Below are 21,025 nucleotides of genomic sequence, written 5' to 3'. Positions count from 1 at the left end.
AAAACCCCAAAAACTTCCATTTAGTTTCAAAGAATGCTACCTACCGGTGTACTAGGATGGATTCTTCTGCTTGTGTATTGTGAATCAACAATTAAAAAAATGAAAGTTTCCTTTTCCAAGATTCATTACCTGAAGTGTTGAAAGGAGAGTAACAGGGTTTTCCCAACAACAACAAAACTATTTAACCAAATTAACCATTCAATAGAAGCCCATTTTAAAAAGTCTTTATTTTTGTAATCAATGTTTGATACTTGAAGCAAGAAAAATACACAAAAATGCTGCGCACACCTCCACATGAGGCTTCAACCTGGTTCATTTTCAGTTGATTTTTCTTAGATTTTCAGACACACTCCAGTATAACAGAGGTTTCAGCTGTTGCATTATGGCAAGGTGCGGAAAACACAAATGAGGAGAAACATTTAAAACCCACCAACCCTACAAACTCCCTCTTCGGCACAGCCACAAAAACAAAGGGGGGAACAAAAAATAAAAATAAAAAAAAGTGGTCATTTACCCAACTTTCACTCGTTTGTTAGACTTGACACAAACATACATCTTTCGACTGCACATTTTCCAACCTATAGTGTCCCTTTGGATTAGTTGTCTTACAATACATTGCTAAACCTAGCTAGCTCAGGTGCCAACAGCACAAGCAGAGCACCACAGATATTCTGTCATGTCCCACTATATTCTATCCATCAATATTGGCATGGTTTGACATTTTCTTTTCTTAAATGGCTTTTAATGGCTTCTGAAATTCTCACCTTAATGCTGCTTGCTGTTACTACAGGATGTTTCAGATTTTAGAACATTTACTAAAGGAACAAAGTCTGTTTTAACTTGCATGTTTTGGCACACTCAAGTGGTTTCATATCTTCATTTTACTACACGACTTGAACCACGCAATACTCTTCTACACACACTTGTACATTGGTGCCATATGGCACGTGCAGGGCTTTACAGTGACAACAGATATTGAAAGTGAATGTCAGACACTTTTAACCATTAAAAAAAAAATGAAGAAAAGTGGTCTTGCATAAACACGAGAAAAAACAAAACGCAAAAAAAAATGTTTATAAAAAAAAAAAAAAAAAAAAAAAAGTGGAAGCGCCAAGAGGGACGTAAGCACTGCTGGAACAACAAATAGGCTAAAAAGAAACAGTGGAGCAAAAACCAGACATATTCAAATAACCCACCCCCATTAAGCAAAGAAGGAATGTCCAAGCTGACAAGACATTGAGAAGGCCAAAAACATGAGGCACACAATCGTTTTTTTGTTTTAAATCCATCTTAATCAGTTTTCCGTCGGAACCTTCCAATTTGATCACCAATTGTGTTGACCTGTTTTTCTTGATTGTTGGAAATAATCTATTGAAGGCAACCAATAATCCTATGACACCTGACGGTAGTTGTGAGTGGAATGTGCCTGAACATCTCCCAGATTCAAAGGAGAGTTCTACATATTGAAAAATTGGTCATTTCTGAGGGGCTCACTTTAAAAGAAAGATCAACCGAGTTTACTTTTCTTTACCGCAGCAAGCACACGGATGCATGTGCGTGAGCGTAAGAATGATGGAAGGAGGTAAGAACACAGAAAATAGGTAGATGCTGATTTGTGAAACCTCAATCATCAAGAAAGTCAACTGAGTGAACATAACGTGAAAGAAAATTGTCCAATTTGCCCAAATTACAATGTTGGAATATGGCAATAGAACAGTAAAAAAAGGGAACAGAAGTGAATGCTCATATTGGAAATTATTTGGCCCTTTTGTCAAAAAAAATAAAATAAAATACAACATGGAAAGGATAGTGTAAGACATGTTATACACGTCAACAAAATAAAAAGACACTGCCACAGAATGAAAGGGAAACAGTTCTTTTGTTACCCCAAAAAAGGAAGAACACTTCCTGCGAAAGTTGTTCTTATTCCAACTGTGTTATGCAGACGGTTTGGGGCTGACTAGGAAAAGTTCATCTGGAATGTTGCTAGGGATGATTACTTTGGCAGGCCTCAGACGGGGAAGACTGTCACTGGCGTAAGCGACTGTTAGCGTCCTCCTCCCAGCCAACGGAAGGAATGTGGTGAATTGTCGCAGGTCTGGCAAAGAGTCCCTAAATAGCAATTTTGGACATTTGCTCTTCAAGTGTGACCAGTCGCTTCTCCTGACTGCTGACCAGCTCTTTGAGGGATCTGATTTCTTTCAAGATCTCTTCCAGCTTGCCATCGGATTTCTGTGGGTACAAAAACATAGATATTTGTTTGAAATATGCAGTGAAAAGAAAACCACGTGAGCATAACGTGTCCAGACAAGCTAACATTAACACGTATGTTAGTCTACCAAATAATCACTATGAACCCAAGTGAGGAGGGCGGATTGTTCATTTGAATCTCTTCGAAATCAAAACATTTCAAAATGGGGCAAAATGTTACATTATCCTTGTGGCGGCTTAATACACAGTGTAATACAAGTGTGCCAAGTGTGCCTGGTACTTGGCAGTAAGTGGCACTGAAGCAAAGTGGTTGCAATTACAGGCAGGCACATGGGCCGGGTCCTCGTGGGTGGCTGTGTTGTGGTTGAGAGCCAGCGGCAGACCGCTCCGTTCATTGGTTAGATAGAGAGTAGTAATAGAAATACACTACTCACAAAAAGTTACGCAGACTTAGAATGAACCTGAAATGCTCTAGAATCGTTACAGGTGAACTTCAATTTGACCAGTCCAACTCTTTGAAACCTTGCAATGTAATTAGATGTCATCTCGGTCTGGTGGCATCAAAATGGGAACAGCATGATGAAGAGGAACTTGAAGCGCAGCATAATTTTTTTCTTTAGCCTTGGCCAGATCTGTGCCTTGCCACAATTCTGTCTCTCAGCTCTTCAGGCAATTCCTTTGACCTCATGATTCTCATTTGCTCTGACATGCACTGTGAGCTGTAAGGTCTGATATAGACAGGGGTGTGACTTTCCTTATCAAGTCCAATCAGTATAATAAACACAGCTGGACTCCAATGAAAGTGTAGAACCACAAGGATAATCAGAAGAAATGGACGGCACCTGAGTTAAATATATGAGTGTCACAGCAAAGGGTCTGAATACTTAGGGCTATGTGATATTGCAGTTTTTCTTTTTTAATAAATCTGCAAAAATGTCAACAATTCCGTTTTTTTCTGTCAATATGGGGTGCTGTGTGTATTTTAATGAGGGAAAAAATTTACTTAAGTGATTTTAGAAAATGGCTGCAATATAGCAAAGAGTGAGAAATTTAAGGGGGGGGGGGGGTCTGAATAATTTCCGTACCCACTGTATATCTTGACAATATACTAGTCACATGAGTCATTTCTGGAGAGAAATCATGATTTGCAGTGATTTAACTAAACCCACTATTGTTATCAAAGATTGTAACATATACTAACAATCTAAAGAGATTTAATGCAAGAGCTGAATAAAAATGTCTAACTTTACTGACAAAATCATTTCTGGTTCCACTGTCAAAAAGGTACTAATTTAACAGTTTATTATTAGGGTTGTGGTTTGCAATGGTGTGGAACTATTATATTTAGAGGTCTCTAATATTTTGACTTATTTACCGACATCAGCTCACAGTCCCTTTCACAACAATTGTTATTATTTTTGGACTGTGGCAGGAAGTATACAAAACTCTACACGAAAAGGCCAGAGCCAAGATTGAAATGCAGAGCACAAGGTAAACCTTCTTGTGATGAGAAGCAGTGCTAAGTATTCTTCGAATTTGATGCCCTTCCAAATTAAATAACTTGTTGCAAAAGAAGTATGCGGTTTGCAAATGACAATGCACGTAATTGTAATGCGGCAATACTCACGAGTGGTGTATTCTGGGAGGCCGGGGTTGAGTTTTCGGTGTTCTTGGTCACCTTGGCGTCTAAAAGGTTCTTTTTGACAACCTTGAATTCCCGGTTCTTGGCTTGAACATAGCCATTTTTGAGGGAGACTAAGATAGGGTCACCATTCCTGCCTTCAAACCACTCCTCAGCCTCCAGGGCTGAGTCCGGCCCAGCTGTGTCAGGGTACAAGTCATCCTGAAACAGGTCAGACTGACAGCAGAGAGTCAGTGTGTTAGTTAGTGTGCATGGCTGAGTGTCAAATGTCTGGTACGGATGAACACTCACCTTTCTCGGTACAGTCATCACAATAGGCTCACACTTCCTTTCAAGCAGTTTATAGTACCTGGTAAAGAACAGCGTTAACAATTACCCAGAGTTCAGGGCCTTGAACAAAAAGCCGCAAATGACAGTTTTGTGGCCAGATTCTGCCCTCTACTGGTGAGGGTAAAAATTCCACTAAGGCCTTACCTTGCAATTTCACACTTGTTGACATCAAGGCCACGCTTTGGCATGCAGCCCATGCCCCTCTGAGACTCCTTGGTGACATAGGTGCTAAGGTAGTGAACATATGGATCCTCGTCTGTTACTTCAAAGTAGCGGATACTGCTGTCACCCTGTCAGACACAAAAAAAAAAAAAGAATACAGTTCAGATTTGCAAGAGGACTGGTCTGAATGTGTAGAAAGCTTCGATCATACCTTCCCGCAAAAGTAAACAATGTTGGTGTCGGGGTCATAGAAGGGCAAGAGCACTCCATTGCTGGCATCCATGCAAATCATACTCATGCACTCTGCCATGTTTTGCTGGAAATAATATATGCACATCATTACAGGTTCTATATGAAAGGCAAGGAATAAAGAAAAAGCGTGACAGTTGACTGGTAAATTGACCAAAAAGCAGACTTGACTGACTTGTAGGATGGTGGTGAAGAATGGGTTAAACTAGCTATACCTTCGCATTCAAATATGCTGAGAGGAAAATGCTCAACTTTGACATGAACAAGTCTGTAGTGGTGTGCCTGCTCTGTATCACAAAGAGGTATTTTAACAGGTAAACAAATTATTAGCTATTGCAAAATACAAACAATGAGCAGACAGTATTAACAGTGACCGTGTTAACTCAAGCATATTTTCCTTTTAATGGCTATAATGCCTCTCAGTGATTACTATACAGGTGCACCTCAAGTTTCTGATGACCGAGTGAGTAAATATTTACAGCCGGGCAAATCAAACATCGTACCGTGTCCCAGAGGGCGATCTGTCTCTCACTCCTACGGTTGAAACCAGTGGTGAGGACTTTGCCATCCTTCAGAAAAATAGCCCTCATGGGGCGAGCGCCATCATGTGCCTTTTCTTTCTCCTGTAAAAAAAATCGGTTATGTGCCATTTCAAGAAAATTGTTCCTCTTTCAAAATGTGCCCCTCCCCCTTTTCTCTTACAGCAACAATTTCTCCCTTGCGGGGGTCAATAACACGGACAAACTTGTCCTTGCAGGCAGTGCAGATGAGACTGCCATCGCGGTTCCAGCAAACGCTGTAAATCATATCAGAATGCATGTCTTCCAAGGTGATCAAGGCCTCGCCTGTGCCCACGTTCCAGATCATGATCACGTTGTCACAACCTGACAGCAGGTGAAGTAGTAATTTAGCAGGTATGTAACCAACAGTCTCTTTTTACAGCCCATCATGATATTACTTTGCCAAGACAACATATTACAGCTCAGAGACCTTCAGCGTTATCATCGGCATGTAGAATTTAGGCACGTTTTCAATTATTTTACCAGCAGACGCCACTTGCTCTCACCTGCACTGAGAAGAACATTGCGAGCTGTAGGGTGCCATGTGATTACGCCCACTCGCTTGGAGTGACCCTTTAGTTCCACAGCTGGCTCCGACATGGGAGTGACAAGGCCATTCTCAGGAATTTGCCACACCTGCAAAAGATCGAAAGCTTCAGCTAAAACGAACTCCAGCAAAGCTAATCTGAGTCTCTGGAGTGTCCTTTATTTGATATAATCTAAAACAGCTAATTGTTAATACTGGCTGCAGTACTGCATGAAGAACGTTGTTAAATTGATTATAAAAACAACCACAAGAGGGGAGCAGCGACCAAGATGGCGTCTGACTGAATTTGCAGTAGTTCTAGTGTAGTATGAAGGGCAGAATATTACACAACTTTAGGTATGCGTGACCTAGTGGTAGTAGTGTCAAATAAACTGGGGTAATTTGGTAAAAATGCCAAAATAGATTCCGATACCCTGGCTCTTAAAAACAACGCTTATGATAGCCTATAGAGGCTAACAAAAGAAACATAGTGCAACAACCATAGAGCAGGCTCAACAATTTAACATACATTTCAAAACGTGTTGTACAGCTGCTTCTGCCATCTCCTGGACAAATAAGGACATATGGAGAAAAGAACAGCTATCATCTTAAAAAAGCTAATGACCTCAACTGAAAAACATAGCTAAATAATCTCCCCCACTCTTGATTTCTATAAAACATTTCTGGGTCTTATCTAATCCAAGGGGTGAGGTCCACACCCAAGTATGAGTTACAACAGGCCTGTCTTTCGCAATAAAAGCATGGAATTTCTTGGCACTTGTTGGCAAAACAGTGCGTGTTGCCGTTCCTAAGGTAAATATACAAGCAGAACTTACCATCACTGAGCAGTCCTCGGAACTGCTGGCGATGACCTGATCATTGTGTGGGCACCAGTCAATATCTAACACTGGACCAGTGTGACCGCAAACCGTTGGGTAGGCTTTGTCGATGCGTCCCGTCTGTAAAGACAAGGGGTGATAAAGTCAGTCTACTTCTAGGTCTCCCATTATGATTGAGCATGTTTTGAAATAAATATTAACAAAAAAAAAAAAAAAAGAAAAAGAAAGGGTGTTCAAAAGGTTCTCTCATCGTGGCGGAACGTGAGAAGAAAACGACCAGTGAACTGAGGGAAGCGGCAGCTTTCCCTTCAGCTATCCAAACAGACAAGAACAGTACAGCATGACTATTTTCATTACCAATTGTACATTGCTACACAAACAAGATATAAACAATCCTACCGAAATAAAAAATAAATTAAAAAACAATGATATTCAGACTGCTTTACAATGTTACATCTCATCCACATGCACACACTGGCCAGTTCATCAAGGGCAACTCAGGTCTCAGTGTTTTGTCCAAGAGCTCTTTGACTTAACAGACAAGGGGAGCTAGGAATTGAACATTTTTACAACCTGGCCAAGCTGCCCAAAATGTCTTCCAACATATCTCCTGTAATTGTTAATGTATCAGAATCATCTTTATTTGCCAAGTATGTCTAAAAAAAAAAACACAAGGAATTTGTGTTGGAGCCGCTCTAGTACGACAACAGACACTCAATTGACAAGAGAACACTTTGGAGACATAAAGACATTGACAAAAAGAGTCACCGAGCAATAAAGGGTTGCTAGTTATCTGGTAATCCCGGTATAAATAATCTGCAAAAAGATGCAGAGTCCTCTAGCACTTAAAGCAGTTTGAATGACTAATATAGCAATAGTCCGGTGCAATGACCATTGTGCAAAGGGCGCCGAGACTTCATGCAAACACAATAGGCTGCGATGCTACAATGCAACACAATCTACACAGAGCTACTACTATATCATGCAAAAGTACATTCCTTAATGACCATGAGCATTTGCGATAAACAAGAACGCAACTTGTATTGGGGAATGGTTATTCAAACAATTTACACTATGAAGTAGCATTTATTTATAAAACATCCATATCGTTACATTCAGATATGCAGTGCACTGCAAACAAAATTCAGTTTTTAAAAGCCATTCAGTGCCAGCCCTCACACTTAACATGGATATTTGACTTCTGAAGCAGTCAATGGCAGTGAATGTGTTAGGGATTCAAAGCTGCACCCATGTAACAAATGGAACAGTCTGTACAGGCTGGCTCTTTAACAAAACAGTACATCTGAGTGACTCCAACTTATATCTGTTTACATCAAATACCATACACCTTGAGCTCCTACGTGCATGCTGATGTTTCTTGGCAGCTCATCCTATTATGTACAAATACAACACCTACTTCATGAAATAGAGCGAGTGTACAATATGAGCCACAACATTACGCGGTAACAGTGAGTCTATAATCAATAGGCTTTACACGATCAGGATTTTTGGGGCTGATCACCGATCAGCAAGTTTTAAAAAAAACAATAACCGATCCGATCACAAGATGGAGCAATGCGTCTTGTTCATTTATTGTATATACACTTACTTATATGTACTGTATACTGTATCCATCCATCCATCCATTTTCTGTACAGCTTATCCTCACAAGGGTCACGGGTGTGCTGGAGCCGTCACAGCTCAAATTATTCTCTTGCATTTTAGACAAATGTTAAAACATCAATGACCTCTAGGGGGACTTCAAAGATAGACCACTGACATAAGTTTAGGTCAAATCAACATTACAACATGACAGATATAATGGGTGCCAACTTACTGTAATTTAATTACTTTATTGCAATTAAATTACTTTAATACTGTCAATGACATGTTTATTCTAACTTTCTCACTGTCCCAGCTATATGGACGGGTATTGTCCAGAGTGAGAGTCCGTTTGATTTCCCCCCCCCCCCCCTCCCTTGCTACGTTGCTTGAACGCGGCATCCTCCTCGTGTACATTCTTCAGGCGCTCGATCAAATTTGTTGTGTTGAAGCATTTAGAGGATGTTCCCCATGACGTACTTCAGTTGTGCACAGACTGCAAATAACTTGCGTGTCGTTTGCCTGAAAAATAGTCCCACACCGACAAGATTGAAGAAACTTTATTGGCCCTCAGATAGTTACAGTACTGCGCAACAAGACACGTGACAAGTATTAAAAAAACCTAGCTTTTTTATTCATACGCAACGAAGACGCCGAGTTAAACGTCTTGTGCGGAGCTGATCGATCGGCGACTAATGACATGAAAGCCGATCAGCATAAAATGCTAATTATCGGCCGATACCGATAACACCGATCAGATCGGCGTAAAGTCTAATAATCAAATGGCTAAAGGAGACAAAGGGGAACTGTGATGGAGACACTAGTCTGTGCATACCACCTGTAGAAATGTGAGAGGCGTTTTTCCATTTCCTTAATTTATTAACTTCCTCTGTTCAGGCTACGCAAGTTGTTTGTAAACAATGGGCAACAATCATTGGGGCAAGAAGGGACAGTACAGTCCATGTAAGGTGTATTATGCTATCAGTTTGTTGTAAACTATGTGAACAACCAACTCCTCTATTTACACAAGACCAATTGCATGTGGACTTTGTACAAGGGAGGGTCAAGTCTGTTAAATGTCCTGTGCAACTGATTAGGGTATCCTAGGCACGCTGCTCCTCTGGGTACTTTCTAGATAAGTGCATGGGAGCAGCGCATGTGTCAATGCAGCTTAAGTAACTGCTAGAGTACTGACAAGCATCTGATTTCATACAGTCCCATAATGGCTGCAAATATGTCACAGCATGACTTGACCAAGCATGATGATTAACTCTTGTAACCATACAGGTCACCTGATGGACACAGTTCGGGTGTGGCACATTCTCCAACTCCAACTGTAGTGATCAAAGTCGAGAGTGTGTGAAACTGAGTGTTGCGTGTAGTATATGGGGAAACATTTGTGTTTTTTCCCGACAAGATCTATGTCTCAGTTTTACCTTGGAATCTACCCTGAATCCGAGAGAGTAGAAAAAGCAAACTACGACTGTGCTACCTATAAAAAGGTTCTGTGCCTTCATATTCAATTAATTACCATTATGAGATAGCTCTACTGTCCCTTATTTAGTTAGGTACGATGTATTCTTGCATAGTCTGGGTAGAGACCTGTCCCAATCAAAGATGTGCACACTTTAACCTGCTTGTCACGCTACACACATCCGTCCATCTCTCGGGGCCAACCATTTGCAAGACTCTTCATTTATGGATACAGCTTGGACACTTTCAGCAGAATGAAGTTCTATTTTTTTGTGTGTGGTGATAATATTATTAAAATGGCCTGGTGATTGGAGTGATTAGTTGTAGGTTGCTGTCCATTGTTCCACTGTTGATCCACTCCAGTAGGTGGCAGTAATGTGCATTTCATATGCTGGTAACGCACGTCAAAATAGCTTCCTATGCAAAACAAATGAAGATGACAATCTGTTGAGAATTTGGCTTTACTAAATTATGCATGAAAAAAACCTGTATCTACAATTTCATGTGAATCAGTGCCAGAATGTAATCAAAATTTATCTGTCCCAAGCTCCAATGCTCCACAATGGGGGGGAGGTATTCGACTGATTCTGCTTAGACACAGACATATCTCCTTTACATATTTGAGCAGAATGTAAACCAAATTACATCAATCGTTGTCAATCCTCCTGACAATTCAGACAAAATAAATCGCACAGCTACATAGAATATTAAATATGGTTGACTCGTAGAACAGTCGAGCCACTACAGAATGATTAACCTGGGCAGAGAGGAGCAGACCGACAGTTCGGCTAGACTCATGCCTTTTTCAAATTCCACACTTGGGCTTCAGGCAGCCCTGGTACAGGTTATGACAAATGAGAGCAGAGGGGCAGCTACGGTGTCAAATATAACACACTTTGAGGCATTAGTGGTGTTTGGGTACAACCATACACAAAGAATTCCACAGTGTGTTGAGAACATATGTTCATCTTTGCTCAATACTTTGAGAATACTCAGTGAAAAGCATATATATGAGTATGATCACAATTTTTTTTCCCACATGGCCGGTTTTAACAGTTTAACTCAAAACAACCACTAAGGGTGCTTCCATATGAGCGCTCTTTTTTAATTTCCCCCTTTGCTTTAGTTCAGTTGGACAGGTGTGTACACAGGAAACTAACTGCTGCGCACCAGATCAACTGGTCTGAGGAGTCCTGAACGAGGTGGTCTCATTACAGTTCTAGAGTAGGTTAAAGTTAGAGTAGTAGGTTAAATGAATTTCTCTTTGCTGCGCACAAAGACGAGTGGAAGGGGGACAAGTACGGAGCAACAACACTCTCAAAGGGCGCATGTGGCCCCCAGGTTGCTACCGGCCCTTGCCTGATCTAGAAACTACATTGGCCAAGACGCGTTTGGAACATCTACTCTGTAGGGGTGTTTTGGTCAATAAAAAATAAATAAAAAATGATGATAAAATCACCTTGGATGACACAGGTTCTCCCTAAACACTAAAAGAACAATACACTTTTTGTCTGGGAGCAGTCTTCATTAGGGTAATGTATTCTGACTGTCCTGAAAAGTTCATGAATGGTTACTTGAGGTTTTCAAATTCCAACTCTGTGGTACAGAGCACATCAATAAAAAATGTTCTGGGGAGAAAAAATGACAGCAAGAAAGAGAAGGAACAGAAAAGAAATCCATCTAGGAAAGAAATGAGTTCAGTACGCTTGTGTTAAAAGTTCAACAGTGTGAAAACACCCACATCAAGGAGCTAAATACAGCAGACGATTACATAACATTCATAACCACACTACCAGCATACAGTATATAACAGAGTATCTGAAACATAGAGAAAAAAACAGTTGCACAGCAACCAGTAGGAAAGCAGAAAATAAAGGTGATTCTCACACACACACACACCAGTGAAAACCAAAACAAACAAAAAAAAAGAGGAACAGCATTCCCTTAAGGCAGGACAGGACATTCCTTTCACTGACACAAAAGGCCTGCAACATTTCCTCCTCTTGCAGCCTAAGGTATGATTCACACAACATGTCTCTCTTAATGCAGATTCTGTCCAGTACAGTGCAATGGAAAATTTCCTCTTTACATGTCTCTCTATCCGTGTGCTGGACACAAACTGGGTGTAGCAGAAGGCATATCATAGAATTGGAAAGATGTACATGATCGGGATGAAATATAGCAACAAGAGCTCCAGGTACTGACAGAAATAGAGATGATCTACGGTTGCTATAAAAAACTGACATGTATGACAAATAAAATGCAGAACATTTGTTTTTGATATTTTAATCTGAAAAAAGCCAAGTCATTTGTTATGAAAAAAACATTTGATTGCCTCCCTGTAGTCTCATTGTGAACTAGGGGATTTTCAGACGATTATAATGCAGAAACAAATCTGTAGCATAATTATAACAAACGTGCCATATTAATAAATATCAAGTAATGATGCAATCGTGGGCTATAACGTATACTATACGTACATGCTGTTTTATGAGGATGTCAGATAAAGCATCCGACTTCAGACCAGTTTTCACATCTCAAATATTTTGGCCTATCAACCAATTCACGTGTGGAATGACACCGCATGGAGCAGCCAATAGCAGGCAGAGAGGAAATGCTCTTGGAACGCTGTCAAGCTAGGGAGCAGATTTGACCATATATGGTCAATTCTGCAGTCAGCAGGACTGAGCGGCAGAAGTGGCAAAGACAGAAGCAACTGAGCAGCTAAGCAGTCTTCAGCAAAATTATATATATAAGATCAAAGAAATGTAGATAGACAAATATAATCCAAGTGAACTTAAAATGCTGTATTAAATAAGGATTCCATTTATTAAGGAAAAAAGCTATTCAGTTACCTGGGCCTGTGTGAAAAAGTCATTACCCCCCTTGTTAAATCATGAATTAATTGTAGCTAATCTAAAGTAATTGACATCTATCAGTCTGGATAGGGTTACAAAGGCCATTTCTAAAGCTTTAGGATTCCAGCGAAACACAGGGAGAGCCATTATCCGCACATGGAGAAAACATGGAACAGTGGTGAATCTTCCCAGGAGTGGCCGGCCGACAAAGATTACCTCAAGAGAACAGCAATGACTCATCCAGGAGGCCACAAAGGAACTCAGGACAACTTCTAAAGAACTGCAGGCCTTCCATGCCTCAGTTAAGCTCAGTGGTCATGATACAACAATAAGGAAGAGACTGGGCAAAGAATTGGCAGAGCACCAAGGTGAAAACTACTGCTGGCTAAAAAGAACAAAGGCTAGTCGTACTTTTGCAAAAAAAATAAAACTGATTCCCAAGACTTTTGGGAGAAAATTATATAGACTGACGAGAAAAAAGTTGAGCTTTTTGGAAGGTGTGTGTCTCAATACATCTGGTGTAAATGTAGCACAGCATTTCAGAAAAAGAACATCATACCAGGAAGCAAACATGGTGGTGGTAATGTGATGGTCTTGGGCTGCATTGCTCCTTCAGGACCTGGACAACTTGCTGTAATCATGAATTCTGCTCTTTAATAGATAATCCTGAAGGAGAATGTTCAGCCATCAGTTTGTGACCTAAAACTGAAGCGCACTTGGGTTCTACAGCAGGATAACGATTCAAAACAAACCAACAAGTTAACTTGTTTGTCAAACTTACATGTTTTCCATCATCAAAATTTTTTAATATTAGTTAAAGACAACACAAGTAAACACAAAATGCAGTTTTTAAATGAAGGTTTTTATGATTAAGGGAGGGAAAAAAATCCAAAGGCCCTGTGTGAAAAAGTGATTTTCCCCTAAACCTACTAACTGCTTGGGCCACCCTTAGCAGCAACAATTGCAATCAAGCGCTTGCGATAACTGCTGGTCAGTTCAACATTTACCTAAGAAAAGTCTAGCTAAGTGTTAGCTGGCCACAGTGGAAGATGCTCGCGTTTTCTTCCTGGAAATCGCTCAATGAAGCCTCCTTCTTCGGCAAGTCAAAAGGGCTTCTGTTTTCTTGTTTGACTCAGCAGTGCAGCAGAATTTAATGTCAAAGTCTCCAGAGAGCCACAGCGGAAGGATGAAAGACCCACATTTGGCTCTTTAACCATGGGTTGCTGACCCCTCATATATTGGCTACCAGTCAAAGTTTGGATGCATGAGAAAGTGTGTCCAAACTTGACTGGTAGTACATGTATACATGTATATATAGACACATGTACATATTTTTCCATATACTTTACTTCATAGAAAAAGAGCATGGATGTTTTTTGTTACACCTTAGGTCAGGATTTTATTACTCTCTCTTATAAACCAGTTATTTCCAACCTTTATGGAGCCAAGGCACATATTTTACTATTGGAAAATCTCACAGCACACCAACAAACAAAAATGTCACAAAGTAGATGCACGGTAATTACTGTATGTACTTCCTGCCATCTAATAGAATAGCATTTATTTGTTCTGTCTGTCACTATGCCTCACTGACATAAATAGAGGAACAGAAATACTAGCATTTATTTGTTCAGTCTGTCACTATGCCCCACTGACATAAATAGAGGAACAGAAATACATTATTTCTTGTCAATGAATAATTTTTGGAGCAGTTAAGTAAAATTTGATAATTTCCTATGGCACACCTGAAGATCGCTCATGGCATACTAATGTGCCACGGAACACTGGTTGGGAATCAGTGTTATAAATTGACAGACGAATTGAACCAAAGATGCAGATGGCTTAAACAGGACTGGTAGGACAAGATGTTCCTCTTATTCAAAAGCTAAATTAATGTAATGATATAGTATCAACATCCCGCTCTGTATATACCGAGCCAAACTCTGAGCCGAATCATCAGGAATGTTTCCCTTGCTTAGCTGCATTCGCTCCCACAGTTTCCTTCACATGGAAATCAGGGAATAAATTAGCAAACATCCTGCTAAGTGAGACAAAGGGTGAGATTGAAGGCATGAGGGAAAGGAATGGCGTGTTCAGCTGTGTTCCAACAGGAGGAACCCATCTACACTGCTATGCTGATTGACAGTGACCTCTCCTGAAGCAACCTCACCCTACTCAGTCATACATGGAAAAAGCATCGTGCTTTTTACTTGTACCAATTAAAAACTTACATCAGATTTTTGTATCGTGGAATATATTAAATACATTTTGCTAAATTTAATAAATTAGATTATAACCCTCCCTTACAACAAAGCACAGTTGCATGTTGCTTTGCTAGTAAGGGGGAAGGATCATCATCACATCTCTAGCCTCCCCCATTTGAAGTGCAGTCATGACAAAGGGTCATGCTCTGAGAAAGCAAAAGACAAAGGCCCTGAGCAGCTGACTCCATACGGGGCGATAAAGAACAGGCAGATGGGTGTGCCACACAGATACCCCCTCACATAAGGAACACTGGTAGCGTGGGGTGCATTTCCTTGCAAAGATATAATATAAATATGTAAAATAAGACCAAACTGATTTAAACCACAACTATCCACTGACCTGGCCAGAACCCAGAAGTTCGGTAAGAAAACATGACACTTGGTCAGATAAATAATACAATGGAATATAGAGAACCCTGTACGTGCCACTTTTCAGACATACATTGTCAGCTGAGGCTGCACTCAAATGTCCAATGGGCTTTGTCAAAAAAAAAAAAAAACCTTTAAAAAAAAAAATTTTAAAAAAAATGGGAGGGTAACGAGGACTTTTAAATATTTTTCCTGGACTTTTAAATATTTTTCCTGGACGTAAAAAAATTCTTAGATGCATCACACTTTTACATTTGAATTGACAGTCGACGGGGAGCATGCATCTGTAGTGTGAAAATAACAGACCCTAACCCACATGGGATTAGCCGAGAAGCACGGACAACGAATCTGGATCTATGTGTGCATGCTATGTGGAGAAAAAAAAGGAAAGTTTGCACGTACGACAGAAGAACGGAGAATATTAAGCACGTCTGCCTCACAGTTCTAAGTTTGGGGTTCGAGTCTCAGCTCTAGCCTTCCGCCTGTGTGGACTTTGCGTGCTCTCCCCGTTGCTTGTGTGGGTTTTTTCTCCTGGCTGGCCAGCGTGTACCCCACCGCTTGAACAAAGTCAGCTGAGACAGGTTCCAGCTCACCCACTACCCTAACGAGGATTAAACAGTATAGAAGATCGATGGATTAATAAGAAATTACAAAGTGTTTCTACCCACAGAAGAAGGGAAAAACACGAAGTAGTTTCTGCTGCCAACCAGCAAGCCAAGGATTTTGCAATAAATAAAGGGCAAAAGAACAAACATCATAGGGAATTGAGCCATTTGAAATGGTCAAATCAGATTGCTTTCATATCCAAACAACTGTCCTCTAATATGCTAACATGCAAAGCATTTGGTGGAGGATGATTTTTTTTTTTTTTTCCCCCCCAATTTGAGGCAATTGGTATACACACAGGAGATGTGACAAACTTAATTCAGCAGTGAAATATTTAGTACTACTGGCACAAGGCATGCAGAGGTACCACATTCTAACAGAGAAGAGGGCAGGAGGAGTGCAAAACCGGTTGAGCTGACGTTCAATACAAGATCCCTAATGAATGAGGTGCTTGCTGAAATGTTAAGTTGTATGTTGACAGCTCTTATGATCCCAGTTCCAATGCATGAGCAGTGGACAATTATTATAGAGACATGGTGGGATCGGTCAACATTACCTTCAAAATGCATATAAACGCTTTAATCTGAACATGCTCAATTTTTTCTTAAAGTTGAGTCAACTGACCCAAAACTATTAGACTGGACCCCAAATTTCTCTTAAACGTCTATTGATCACATATTGAGCTGGATTTCTGCACATGCTCCTCTGTGGCAGAAAGTTGGCCAATCTTTCCATGAGCACTTTGGTCATTGAAGTGGGCAAAAGTATTGCGCCAGAGGTTATGTAAGGCCTTTTTTTGTTGTTGGCCAAAACCAAACCCAATCGTTAAAAACAAATTAGTGCTATTACTGTGTGTTGTAGTTTGAGTTAATGGAGTAGATTGGTTTTATTTTGCATGTAACTGTACTGACTGAACCGAAAACTTGCTTTGCATCTGAAAATATCCCAGCAACAGTAGACCCACTTGAACCCTGTCACAGAAATTAAAATAAATCAAAATAGAAAATAAAGTCAAAACGTAAACAACAAAAAGGAAAGGATCGCAACTTTTATGCAGCTTTGGTCAAGTCAGATAAGACCACTTCACTTCATGTGAAGGTTGTAAGTGACACACTAAGTACTTAACAGAAAATCACTAACTATTAAAATAAGAACATGCACTGGACTTTAAAACACACCCTCTCTCCCTTTTTTTGTTAAGAAATGTATAAAGTTAAATTAAACAAACGCCCTATTTGAATTGATATACATTTGACTTGAGTGAATATAAAAAGTCTACAAACCCTGAATTAAATGCCAGGTTTCTGTGATCTAAAAAATAAGACCAAGCGAAACCATTTAAAAACATGTTCCACTATTAATAAGACCTACAACCTGTACAACTCAAATGGAAATGTTTCAAACATATCAGTCAGGAGATGGGTACAAAGGAATTTCACATTAAATACACCATGGAACACAATAAAGACAGTCAGCATCAAGTGGAAAAAATATGGTACAACAGTGACATTATCAAGAACTAGATGTCCCTCCAGTTTTGCTAAAAAAAAAAAAAAAACAGAAGAAAACTGATCAGGGAGAATGCCAAACATCTGACAGCAACATTGAAGGAGCTGCAGGAATTTCTAGCAAGTACTGGTAGTTTAGAACATTCATCCATCTTCTATAATGCTTATCATCACGAGGGTCACAGGTGTGTTAGACCCCATAGTTTAAGGGTATGTATATTTATGCAAACGGGTTAGAGTAAGTTTTTTATTTTTCCAATTGAGTTGTACTGGTTATAGGTCATATTAAAAGGTGAAAAATGTTCAGAATTTTTTTTTTTAATCTCATTTTTTTTTTAACACGGTGTGTAGACGTTTTGTATCTACTGAATATAACAAATTGACAAACCAAATTGCATGCTCACAGAAAACACACTCTCCGTAAAGCTTACAAAGTACAGCGTGCGTTCAGCTTACCTTATGAAGAGGAAGAACGAGGAAAGCTCCACCACCGCTGGCTTCAATTATTATGGCAATAAACTTGGGGTTAACTGCACAGAATGCGCTGTCCCACGTGACCCTGGAGACCCGGATATCATCGTAACACTGATCATTTTTCACCGCCTGGCCAAAGACGTGACGGAATTTGCTCTTCCGTACTACTCCTTTCATATCTGTGAAAGACAAGACAGCATTAGTTGGCGAACCATTCAGGCACTGGTTTGAATTTAAAATGCACACCAACAAGACAACAGTATAAGCCAAGGCAGAAAATAAAAACTACTTATTCTAATCAAAATGCAACAAATGTGCCAATTTAATTTGTTCCCGGAAATAAAGCCTTTTGTGGTTAAAAAAAAAAACAAGCCCATTTATATGCTACAATCAGACTACACAATCTTGCCAGAGGCTTTTACCAACAACGTATAGCTTGTCCAAAACCAAAGCACGTCAGTTCTATCAGACTATTATTCGGAGACAAAATTGCTGACATGGTCTTGCTCTTGGTTGACTTGTTTCATTCTTTGCCACAGCAAATGTGAATCCTGCAAGACCGAAGGACAAGATGTGAGAGTTGTTTTCTAAGATGCTTTTCCAAAGCGAGAGACAGGAAAAGCCAATCGGCGTGGGAAGAGCATGTTTGGTTCTGTAGAACAAGGATTACAACAAGCAGGACGCTCTTTCTGAAGGGATATGGGGAGTGTCCTAACAGCCCAAATCTTTCATTTATCAACAGGGTCTGCTTTGAAATGTTAACAATGTGTGTTAACACGTTAACAGTATTTTTCAAGGCAAAGAGGAGAGTCATGAGTGCAGTTGAAGGCAGTCAAAACATTTGAATTTGTGATACTGAAGTGATGAGATCATTTGTCAGGTCTGAAAGTAGTAAGCCTCATGAAATACAAGCCCAATTCCGTTGACGTTGGGACATTGTGTTAAACATAAATAAAAACAGAATACAATCATTTGCAAATCATCTTCAACCTATATTTAATTGAATACACTACAAACAAAAGATATTTAATGTTAAAACTGATAAACCTTATTGTTTTTAGCAAATAATCATTCACTTAGAATTTTATGGCTGTAACATGTTCCAAAAAAGCTGGGACAGGTGGCAAAAAAGACTGCAAAAGTTGAGGAATGCTCATCAAACACCTGTTTGGAACATCCACAGGTGAACGGGTTAATTGGGAACAGGTGGGTGCCATGATTGGGTATAAAAATGAGTTTCCCTGAATTGCTCAGTCATTCACAAGCAAAGATGGGGCGAGGTTCCCCTCTTTGTGAACAAGTTCGTGAGAAAATGCAGAGAACAAATTTCATGTGCATGCATGCATGTTCATGACAATAAAAGATGATTCTTCTTCTTCTTCTTCTTCTAAAATAGTCGAACAGTTTAAGGACAATGTTCCTTCACGTACAATTGCAAGGATTGTAGGGATTTCATCATCTACGGTCCATAAGATCATCAAAGGGTTTAGAGAATCTGGAGAAATCAATGCATGTAAGCGGCAAGGCCGAACACCAACATTGGAGTGCCCGTGACCTTCGATCCCTCAGGTGGCGCTGCATCAAAAACCGACATCAATGTGTAAAGGATATCACCACAAGGGCTCAGGAACACTTCAGAAAACCAATGTCAGTAAATACAGTTCGGCGCTACATCCGTAAGTGCAACTTGAAACTCTACTATGCAAAGCAAAAGCCATTTATCAACAACACCCAGAAACGCCACCGGCTTCTCTGGGCCCGAGCTCATCTAAGATGGACTGATGCAAAGTGGAAAAGTGTTCTGTGGTCCGACGAGTCCACATTTCAAATTGTTTTTGGAAATTTTGGACGTCTTGTCCTCTGGGCCAAAGAGGAAAAGAACCGTCCGGACTGTTATGGACGCAAAGTTTGAAATCCAGCATCTGTGATGGTATAGGGCTGTGCTAGTGCCAATGGCATGGGTAACTTACACATCTGTGAAGGTACCATTAATGCTGAAAGGTAGATACAGATTTTGGAGAAGCATATGCTGCCATCCGAGCAATGTCTTTTTCATGGACGCCCCTGCTTATTTCAGCAAGACTATGCCGAACCACATGCTGCACGTATTACAACAGCGTGGCTTCGTAGTAAAAGAGTGCAGGTACTAGACTGGCCTGCCTGCAGTCCAGACCTGTCTCCCATTGAAAATGTGTGGCGCATTATGAAGCGTAAAATACGACAACGGAGACCCCGGACTGTTGCAAGAATGGGAAAGAATTCCACCTACAAAGTTTCAACAATTAGTGTCCTCAGTTCCCAAACATTTACTGAATGTTGTTAAAAGGTGATGTAACACAGTGGTAAACATGACCATGTCCCAGCTTTTTTGGAACGCGTTGCAGCCATAAAATTCTAAGTTAATGATTATCTGCTAAAAACAAAGTTTATCAGTTTGAACATTAAATATATTGTCTTTGTAGTGTATTCAATTACATATAGGTTGAACATGATTTGCAGATCATTGTATTCGGTTTTTATTTATGTTTAACACAACATCCCAACTTCATTGGAATTGGGGTTGTAGAATCGACCAGTGAAGGAGAGAGGTCCAGAACAGGACATGGTGACAAAGAGATGCAATACAGTTGAGAAGGTGTAACGTTATATTTTAATGCAACTTGTTGTGATCTTGATGTCACCATTTCCTAGTCTTTCCAGATGTACCCAAACGTTCAGAGCCAGTGGCTGGACAAATGTACCCGTCTCAGACATACTAAGGAAAGCAAAACCTTTTACGATATGCCATATGAATTGTGGCCCCATGCAGCAGTCACTTGCTGCTGCTCTTCTGAGACAGTCGTCCACAAACTACAGGATGGATACCTTAAATCATAATTAAATTAAATGACAACTATCCATAAGACAGCAATAGAAAAATAAAAATGCATTAAAGAAGGTAGCACATAAAAACACTTCACTCTAAAAGTTACAAATTAACTTATTACTTTCTAGGGAGAACACTGCGGCTTGACAAAACTGCACAGATGGCCATAGACCACAGAGCTCTCGAAGGCTGATTCAAAATAATCTAAGCCTGTCTCAAGGAAAAGTGGCCAGCCCACACACGTGACAAGGGTTAACCCATTACTCACTTTTGCAAGTACTTGGTTGGGCTGTGCTTATTTATTTATTTGTTTAATTATTGATGGTTGGAATTTAAATTATATAATTTAATTATCACAAGAATATAATGCATGTAAAAGAATAAAACATGAAAATACATCACAGTGAATGTTTGTTTTAGCCACCGGCATACTCGTGTGTGTGTGTGTGTGTGTGTGCGTGTGTGTGTATGTTTGTGCACGCGAAT

At 40.0% G+C, this 21,025-nt stretch overlaps 1 protein-coding gene across 2 annotated transcripts in view; it reads right to left on the bottom strand.

Moving 5' to 3' along the window:
* Positions 1-208: 208 nt before the first annotated feature.
* LOC133475473 (coronin-1C-A-like) overlaps positions 209-21,025 on the bottom strand; it is a 32,250-nt gene continuing 11,433 nt past the window's right edge. For both annotated transcript variants that reach the window (XM_061768368.1, XM_061768369.1), the window contains exons 2-11: positions 17,656-17,852; positions 6,517-6,639; positions 5,661-5,790; positions 5,297-5,478; positions 5,098-5,217; positions 4,557-4,661; positions 4,328-4,473; positions 4,145-4,202; positions 3,839-4,069; positions 209-2,232 (exon numbers count right to left, since the gene is read on the bottom strand). In XM_061768368.1, the coding sequence (XP_061624352.1) occupies positions 2,113-2,232; positions 3,839-4,069; positions 4,145-4,202; positions 4,328-4,473; positions 4,557-4,661; positions 5,098-5,217; positions 5,297-5,478; positions 5,661-5,790; positions 6,517-6,639; positions 17,656-17,852 (1,412 nt within the window). In that variant the 3' untranslated portion in view covers positions 209-2,112. The remainder of the gene's footprint in view (positions 2,233-3,838; positions 4,070-4,144; positions 4,203-4,327; positions 4,474-4,556; positions 4,662-5,097; positions 5,218-5,296; positions 5,479-5,660; positions 5,791-6,516; positions 6,640-17,655; positions 17,853-21,025) is intronic.

This window comes from Phyllopteryx taeniolatus, chromosome 3 (genome assembly GCF_024500385.1).
Source record: "Phyllopteryx taeniolatus isolate TA_2022b chromosome 3, UOR_Ptae_1.2, whole genome shotgun sequence".
NCBI classification, from domain to species: Eukaryota; Metazoa; Chordata; class Actinopteri; order Syngnathiformes; family Syngnathidae; genus Phyllopteryx; species Phyllopteryx taeniolatus.
This window is presented reverse-complemented; position numbering and strand designations above follow the sequence as displayed.